Source organism: Ziziphus jujuba, chromosome 3, assembly GCF_031755915.1.
Source record: "Ziziphus jujuba cultivar Dongzao chromosome 3, ASM3175591v1".
Lineage (NCBI taxonomy): Eukaryota > Viridiplantae > Streptophyta > Magnoliopsida > Rosales > Rhamnaceae > Ziziphus > Ziziphus jujuba.
Window position 1 is genome coordinate 13,152,090 of NC_083381.1, and position 9,705 is coordinate 13,161,794.

Sequence of the window (9,705 nt, forward strand, 5' to 3'; positions counted from 1 at the left end):
ATGGCTTCTGACATTATTTTCCTCAAAGATGAGAAGCTCCGAATACTTGCCGCCAGCATTCATGGAATTGAACGTAAAAACTTAGGTGACCTCCAATTCAGGTCAACAACGGAGCAAGTGGTACCTCAGAATCTGCAACTGCAATCTTCAATCCGTGGGGAGCCTTCTAGATTGGAGTGGTGGAACACTCAACAAGTATAAGAACGACACCGTTCGGGGTCCCATTGCTGCTCTCACCTTTACTTATACCGAGACATGCCTTAACAATGAGCTGCAGATCTTCAACAACTACACTCTCCGGAGGGACTACCTTCACAAACCCACCTCCCATCTCCAAAACCTTATCCAAGAATTGGATGATCTGGACACTTCTAACTCCGCCGATGTCGTTGCTCTCACCGATCAAATCGTGCATTACAACGAGGCTGTTATCAACTACACCAAGATGACCCAAAACAATCGTGCTTCCCAAGAATTCTCTAGGCGTCTCAGGAACAGCGGTATCGATTTCCAACCTTCGTCAAAAGGTATAAATATGGTTTTGCATGGTCTTTTATTACAATATCATGATCCGCTGGAAACATAAATTCTCATCTTTTATAAACATATTTTTATATATTTGAATACGTGTATACAGGTATCAGGCAAATCTGGGATTTTCTGGACCATTTGATAAGCTGACAGACGAACAAAAGCTGCTGGTAATTAATTAATTATTAATTAGAATTTGATTTTGCATGTAAAATAATATATATTATTGATTTCTCAATTTAATGATTTAAAACAAACTAAAATTGTAATTGAGAATATTACGATAAGTTTTAATTAATACTTAACATATTGACGAAGCAAATAACTTTAGTAGTTAAACACTTTATTTATATTTATGAAAGCAAAAATTTGAATTATGTGAAATGGTTTTGAATAGTTTAAAAATTAGATAATTTAAAAGAAAATTAACACTTATCATAGTGGTAGCTCTACTGGAGACCATCCTAATTGAATTTTTTACGCATATATATGTATGTATATATGAATTTAGGTGTATGATGCACTTATAGAGGCTTCAGGTAGGGGAAAAGTAGTGCATGATAAAGTGGTAAAGGGTATTGCTTTTCTAGCAAGTTATAGAAGCGATGCTGTGAAAGATATAACCAACAAGGATGTTACTGGCAAAGCAATGCTCCTCAAAAATGCGGCAACCATAACTTGGGATGTATACACATCGGACCACCCAATCAGAACCGCGACACGCAATGCCATCGTGGAAATAGCTAAGAAGGGAGGGGCATTATTGGAAGACATTGCCACGGCTGCCATGGTAACTTTAGAAGTTGCAGAGGCAACAAGTCTGTTCGTTGGATTTGTGGCTGGGTTTATTGGGGGTTATATTGTTGGTGAAATTGCTGGCACTGTTTTCGATGCAATTTTCGGCTCCGCAGGGAATGATCCTCTGCCTAATAAAGACTTTCTCTTTTATGTGGCTACAATGCCTGATGGCAAAGAATTGGCCAGAATAATTGCCTGAATTTCTACGTCAAAACAAATAATGAGTTCCTAGATACTGGACCATCCTTTTATATATATATATATATATATATATATATAAAGATAAATGGCACTTCTTATAATAAATTTTCTGTATGAAAATTGTTTGTACGTAGCTTATCTGCTACCTAATTTTAATATGTTTCAATAAACTAATATGTATTTTAATATATTAATATATAGTAGCCAATTGAATTATTTTTCTGTTATAGATTTAGTTGTAGACTATATTATATATATATATATATATATATATGCATCTTCATGAATGTATTAAAATATTAATCCAAACCAAACTGAATGATGAGATTAAAAATTTTATATAAATTATATGAGAGATGCGCTTATTCAATGATGTGATACCATTGAAGAACTGTGATCCTCTGCGAACACCATAATAAGATCAAATATGACGCACACCTTTTATGGGTAAAAATCAGTATAAAAAGCGATTGGAATGTTTTTGTATTTTTTTTGTTTTTTGTTTTTTGTTTTTTTTGTTTTTATTTTAAAGGCTTTAAAATTGTCAACTGATGCTTCAATTCAAGGACCCAGTTCCTACCGCAATGGAGACCTCCATTCAGGACTGGCCCAATTTTCTTTGTTGGCTAAAGAGATTTTTGTCACGCCATGTTTTGGACAATGAAGCCCATTTTATTTTTGTGAAAATATCAACTAAATAAATTAAAATTTTGGAAGGTCAAAATAAACGTTGTTACAAAAATATGTTATTTTATCCAACTGTGACTGAGCCACAATACAATGAAATTAGTTTTTCTAAATAATCCCACTTAATAAGAAGAATAAAATAACGATAAATATTTTGAAATTTACCCCATAATTTAGTATTTAATATATATATATATTTTTTCTTGTTTTCAATTATAAATTTTGTTCATGTCTATTAATAAAATTTATTAAAAAATTCTATCAATAGATTGCTTATCAGGAGTTTTCTCTTATTTTTATGTTGACAATTAAGAGGTTTTAAACTTGATTAAATATTTTTTAAATAATACTATTAACACCAAATTATTTACCAAATGTATTTATCAAATAATATAACAATATTAACTTGTAATTAGTTGATAATATGGTAATAACTTTGCATTTAAGGTTTGTTTGGAAAGTATTAAAATTAAGAATGAAATTAATTTTTGAGATTTAGTTTTTTGATAATTAATTTTTTTTGGTATGTTTGTTGATAATAAGAAAATTGAAACTTATAAGTAATTAATTTAATATTGTATAATAAATTAAAGATAAATATATATATTTTTTAAAAAAATTAAAACTATTTTTCTAGAAATTATCAAAATAACATTTTTATAGGTCTGAACAACTTTCAAATATATTTTCTTATATTGATAGAAATCTAATTCTCTAAATTCATATTTGTCTACCTCACAATAAATATCTAAATAAAAATAAATTTATTATTTTTTTTTAGGGAATTAGATTTATACTAATTTTATCGTTATACAAATATATGGTTAGTATTAATTATACTTAAAAGAATAATTACCACACTATAAAACCTAAGTAGAAATATATATTTTGACAAAAAAAAAAAAGATATATATATATATATATATTATAATTATAAAATGTAAAAAAAATAATAATAACAATAAATTTGTAAACTCTCCCAGTCCCCTATATCCAAAAAAAAAAAAAAATGGTTACTATTTCTAAAAAATTAGATACATATTAACTTTACTAGTATTAATTATACTTAAAAGAGTAATTACCACACTATAAAACCTAAGTAGAAATATATATTTCGACTAAAAAAAAAAAGATATATATATATATATATATATATATATATATATATATATATTATAATTATAAAATGTGAAAAAGAAAAAAAAAAATTATAAATTTGTAAACCCTCCCAGTCCCCTATTTTCTTCCCCGGACGGCCATCGTTTCAAAAACCCAGAACCTTCACTCACCACTCTCACAGCAAACACACAACAGTTTCTCAGCTCTTTTGTCAACTGGAGAAATGAACTTCGAAAATTCCAATAACCCAAAAAAGATTTGCTCACCTCCCAAACAAGAACAAACCCAACTCAACTTCCAACAAGCCTTCACAAACCTTCAACACCACTGCTCTGGTCTCTTCGACAATATCTTCAACCCCAACCCCTCTACCTTCAAAACCCACCTCCAATCCACCTTCTTCAACCTCCAAACCCAAGCAAAGCATGCTTTCGAAGCCGGAATTTCGCGTTTTGAATTGGGTTCTTCTTCTTCGTCTGCGAAAAACCCAGTTTGGGGTCGGATTGCCGTGGACAACAACAAATCACAGTTTCTCGCCGAGGCCAATTCCCGAAGTAGTGGGTCGGGAACGTCAACTGAGGTCATTGAAGAGCGTTTGGCAGGCGTTCCCGTTTACGCGCTGAGCAATGCTGCGGAGGAATTTGTTTTGGTTTCGGGCTCTTCGACTGAGAAGTCTCTTGGGTTGTTCTGTTTCAAGAAAGAAGACGCAGAGACACTTCTTGAACAGATTAGAGTTATGGACCCCGGAATGCAAAATGGGTCCAGAGTTGTTGCTGTTGCCTTGAATAAGGTGTCGGTGTTGAACATGGAATGGGATTTTGCTTAATTTTTTGTACTTCTCTTACTGTTTATTGGAAAGGAAAAGTTTTTTAAAGATGGTTGGAAGCTAAAGGGTTTCGGATATTGCAGGTTTTTGATCTTAAGGTTAATGGAGTTGCCTTCAGGTTCGTTCCCGAGTCTTCTCAAGTGAAAAATGCGCTCAAGGTGAGAAATTTGTTGCATAAAAGTGAGCTGCTTTCTAGGTGACTGATAAATACGATTTGAACCACAATCTGATATAGGTTTGACAAAGATTTTTAGATAGATTATCATGCCTGTAAAAGTGTGGGCTTACAATGTGAATTTAGACTGAAGTAAATTTTGGCTCCTCCCCTCTCTGGACCTGTTAATGGACCTTAATGAAAGGATAAGTTTCTAGTGAAAGTATATAAGAATAGAATTTGGAAGAAATGCTGGTGCAGAGAACTGAATTGTGTTGCCCTTGTGTATAGAAGGTTAGTAATTCATAATTCTTTTTTTCTCATACACCTGAACCCTACGTCCTATGCTGCTGTGGGCGACGATTAGGATTACTGAAATGCTTATGCATGTAGTTCTGTCTTCTGTAAAATTAAGGAGGATAGCTATGAGAATATTAGTATTACCAGTTTTGCTCTTGGTATTGTGCGATGCAACACTATTCTATTCCAAGGTTTCATGAGAAGAAAATCTCTTGAAATGCAGAGTCTGAAGATCACTTTCCGTCATATGCTTTTCCAGGATAGGAATAAATAGAATTGTGCAACATCTGGAGACTCATCTTCTTCTTATCTCCATACTCCGTTTTGTTTATTTATTTATTTATTTATATTTTGTATTTCAGTTGCATTCGAGTCTTCAAGTCTCATTATGATCCTAAAATCCTACATTTAATATTTTATTTCTACCCTGCTTTAATAATCTCAAATTCCTGAAATTGCATCATTTTTTGTCAGGTATTGTTTGTGAGTACTGTTCACATCCCTTAAAAAACGTATCATCCCAGTTCCATCCCAAATGAACCTCCCAACATTATTTGTTAATATTCACGATATGAACTAATTCTTAATGTTGCCCTTCTTTTCTGTAGGAAAGACAAAAGGCTGGTTTTCCTGATGATGGCTTCTTTGGAGTTCCAGTTTTCCAGGTTCTTCTCTGTTTCCCTGTTTGGATAAGTTGGTTATATCCTATCTGGTTTATTATATACACAAGGTGTTAAATATTTGTGGTTGATACTTCAGGTTTTGGGGAATTGAAGTGTACATTGTCACATTTTTATTTCTTTGCAAACTATTGGTGGGATGTTAAATAGAGTGATATTTTGGAATATAATTTGATGAAATGAGGCTATTATAACAATTGACCTATTGAAGATATATACCATTTACCTTTTGTTCTTATTTTCATTAGTTTCTCACATATTATTGCATTTCCCTGTTTTCCGGCACTCATAATAACAACTGCATTACTGTAAACGATGTTTCTACTGCCTCTTTCATGACTGCCTTTCTGTTGTTTTCAATGCTCATTGTATATCTTGTTCTATCCTAGAGTTTAAGTGAGAAGAACTGTTAAAAGGTGAAATTTTTAAAACTTTGTTGACCGTAACAAGAAAGTAGTTATGATTTTGTGTCTCAGACCTGCTATCCAAATGGACTTTATTGACAATTTCAAGCCATGTTGGTGGTCATAACTAAGATTAAAGTTTATCCACTTCTCAAAAGACCAGTCATATGGCTTCTAAAATACTGAGATTTAAGGTCAAGGACTAAGCAGCATCATGGCTATGTTGTCTTATTTCAGAAATGAAGGCAGTTTACAAAGTAATTCTTGCCTTTTACTTTTTTTGAAGATGCAGCTGTGGCATCTTTAAAGTTAGTCAGCCTTTGGATTTTCTTTTGGTATCAGTGACTAGGTTTTCTTTCATTTTGTAGTGGAGAATGGAAACCAGGCTCAATCTTCAAGCATAAAGGTTTGTCGGCCACCAGTGAAACATACTCCTGTTTCTGCCCTCTGTTTTTTTGGGTATTGTGTAAGAATTCCTTGTTCTGCTTTAGGTTGCCATTCATTTTGCATAAGCAACTCTTTTTGCTTATGGCTTCAGCAACTTACGGTGGAGTGGGATTCTCAAATTGTATTGGATGAAGAAGAATGTCTGGGTATAGTAAAACAACTGTAGCTGCCAGACCTTGGAGAGCCACGTCTAGGTGTAGCATAAGATTTAAAACACTATGATTCTTCAATCACTAGCTTTAACCGTAACTGAAATGTAGCCTTACCAAAGAGGAGGTGCAGTTGTGATACATACTTATCAGAATGTCCTAAACGATCTTCCCTTGCGTAGCCACCTCCTATTTTATGATTCTGGATTCCATTTCCATATAGTATACACATTCATATGTTAGAATTTCACCTCTCTTGTTATATTGACTTGATTTTTCACAACTACTTTGCTATTTGAGGTCATAGAGTATGTTCGATATTATAGCTCTCTTAAATTCTTCTATTTCTTTGGTCGTTTTTTCAAATGCAACATTTTAGACAGATCAAAAGTGCGCAAGATTAATGTGAAAGACTCTTTAATAATCAATCATAAATTCAAGGTGTTAATCTTTAAGTTATGAAAGTGTTAGTAGTAAACTATTGCCACATAGCTATTTAGCCAAAAAAAAAAAAAAAAAACTGCTTGAGTGGGATCTCTTAGAAGCAATACCATTGTACAGATGACAACAGATCCAGAATAAAAAAAATACTGCTTGAGCGGGATCTCTTAGAAGCAATACCATTGTACAGATGACAACAGATCCAGTAGACTTTTTACTTTATGCTTGTTGACATGCTTTGCAAGTATGGTTTGTGTAAATATATATGAAAGGCATTTAATCAAATTTACACAATGCGGTTATCAAAACATAATGTTCAAAACAAAACATTTAATAAAATTTACACGATGCGGTTATCAAAACTTAATGTTCTTTTGTTAATTGTTAAAAATTGTATTTCAAGTTATACCTATCATCTCAAAATCATAGACCAATGTGTACCATTAAATTTCTTGTAACTCGAAGATGCTAATCACTTAGTAATGTATCATGAGTTGTAGTAATTATCACTGCACTGCAAATATACAACAAGTCCATGCTAAATATGTTATATTGTCAGTCTGCATGGCATGTGCATAAATAGTTGCTATTTTTAAGAAGGTAAAAAGGGGATTTAATGAGGCTTAGTGGTTGAACAATGAGTCCATAATTGATTTGACAATCTCAACTTCGTTTTACCCATTTTATTGGTATGTGCTTGCTTGTATGTTTGTCATGCATTCTTCTTCAGAATTTTGAATGTGATGACAATCGTTTTAATAGCATCAACTTATAAAAAAACACCTGCTTCTTGGTGGCCTGTACATTCAAATCTTAACAATTCCCCTGGTCAGGGCTTTAGGCCAAAAATTTATGATGTTTTGATGTACTTTATACTGCTAGCTGGGCCATGGAAGTGCTATAAGCCATTTTTACTTTTCGTCATCCCAGCTAATATGAAATCAATTGTTTTTGTTTTTTGAGTTTTTGTATATCTACATTTCATAAAAAACTTGGTCCGTGCATGAATTTTTGCAATATTGTTTTGACAATCTTAAAACAATTCAACAGTCGAAGAGCTTGATACTAAGGAGCCAAAAAAAGAACTACCGTCCTGCATTTTTCAGGAAGGTTAGTTACGAAACAGTTCTTGAAATATAGCTTCTCTCTTCTATCTTGGGACTGTTGGTCAAAATTTTCTTATCTTTGAAAGGAGGACTTGGAGAAATCACTAGAAAGAGCATCTGGACAGCAGAATCAGTTGAACCCTGCTTTCAGACTAGGGGATATCGAGGTATGGGTTTCTGTACCCCTTAATTGGAGAGCCTTTCTTTATGCTTGCTCACTTTAATCATCTATTGTAGGTTGCTGTTCTCGAGGATGTGATAAAAGGGATGAAGGTGAGTATACTTCTTTGTATATAATTTTTCTTGTTCTTGATTGGTCTCTCAGAAGGAGGAGGCAAAGTAAAAGTAACAAGTCTTAAAGTAATTGCTATGGACTTCTTGGATATCTGGAAATTTTCAGTTGTTTCCTTTGTGTTTCTGGAAAAATCGGTGGAATGTTATATTAGGTTGTACTGTCAATGTAACATCATAAATTATGTTGCAGGAAAGTTCTACATCAAAATGGAGTGATGTTGTCTTCATTCCTCCGGGATTTGATGTCGCTACCGATCCCACCAGCCAGGCAAACAGTAAATGAGGTTGTGATGCCATCCCTTCATGAGATGATCAAAATTGTTCTTTTTTCTATTTTGGCATTGGTTAACTTCATGTATATGAAAAGGTTACCAAACTCGGGGATTAGATTTAATGCGTGTAACTATTTAGCCAGCTACAATGCACTCCATGACCGAACAAAAGAAAAAAAAAAAAAAAAAAACTGCTATGCTAACAGTTTGTCAAAGGAAAATAGATTTTCTTTGTTATTATTATTTTTTTCCTTGAGCTTTTATCCAAATTTTAATAGATTTTTTTTCCATCTTTAAATTGTTCTTTAAATTTTAATAGACTTTTAGAAGTAGTTTTGTACCTACATTAATTGCTTTTTTTTTTTTTTTTTTTTAAAATAATAATTATATGGGGGAAACGTTTAGTTATAAAATGGAGAGACAAAAATATTCGACATTATAATAATTAAAAAAACTGATATCTGTCTCATTAGATGAGGTCATATATTGTTCTTTAGCTTCGTTTAATTTATAAAATGAGGTATCTTTATTGTTATATTTTAAATTTGAAGGCCTATATTTCAAATGAATTTGTTTTAATTATCATCTAAATTTTGATTAATTTATCAATCCTGCCCAGTCTTCGATTCCCCGGCCAGTTTCTTTTTGAGATGTCCTTTTGGCATCATACATGCTGTCTAGCTTTGTCTATTTTATATATGCAGGAAAAGAAGTCTAGCATACATAAACAATAATTAAGTCTATTCTGAGTCTTGTTTTATTATTACTATCTTATTTGGCATGCTCTTGGGTCTTTCTGTATTTGTTATTTTAAAACTCTGAGTCTTTATTTTATTTATTTATTTTTGTATGAGTCTTTCTTTATTATTATTACTTGTTTGTCATGCTTGGAGTCTTTCTTGATTTATTATTTTAATTGGAAATTATTGTCTCTAGCTATTTTTTCAATCTTTCTTCAGGTTAGGCCAAATATGTTGACTAAATATTAGGAAGACATCAATCTAAGGGAAAATTACCAAAGAAGTAACCATGCGCTTTCATTTAAGTTTCACTTTCAACTTGCTTCCTAAATTTTTTCTTAAAGCATTTTTGCATAAATACAAATTTCCATGTTATGTTTGAATGAGCAAAAATATGAGGACCTGTTTGGCCAATTGGTTTTAAAACGTTCTGTTATATAAAATAGAAAACTGTTTCCCAAAAAATAAAAAATAATTTCGTCTAGTCATTAATTTTCAAAAACAGTTTGAGAAAAGAATTAAAAAAAATAAAATTTAAAAAATATTAAAATGATGT

General features: G+C 32.2%; 2 protein-coding genes across 2 annotated transcripts; both read left to right on the forward strand.

Moving 5' to 3' along the window:
• LOC107422316 (uncharacterized) lies at positions 1-1,528 on the forward strand. The gene is made up of 4 exons (XM_060815339.1): positions 1-73; positions 171-519; positions 638-701; positions 1,043-1,528. Exons 1-4 carry the CDS (start codon positions 1-3, stop codon positions 1,526-1,528), a joined length of 972 nt encoding a protein of 323 aa, XP_060671322.1.
• Positions 1,529-3,421: 1,893 nt separating this feature from the next.
• LOC107422312 (protein TIC 22-like, chloroplastic) lies at positions 3,422-8,707 on the forward strand. Its single transcript, XM_016031746.4, has 7 exons — positions 3,422-4,126; positions 4,246-4,320; positions 5,225-5,281; positions 7,788-7,847; positions 7,930-8,010; positions 8,081-8,116; positions 8,328-8,707. The coding sequence occupies exons 1-7, from the start codon at positions 3,560-3,562 to the stop codon at positions 8,418-8,420; spliced, it is 969 nt and encodes a 322-aa protein (XP_015887232.1). The 5' UTR covers positions 3,422-3,559; the 3' UTR covers positions 8,421-8,707.
• Positions 8,708-9,705: the final 998 nt, after the last annotated feature.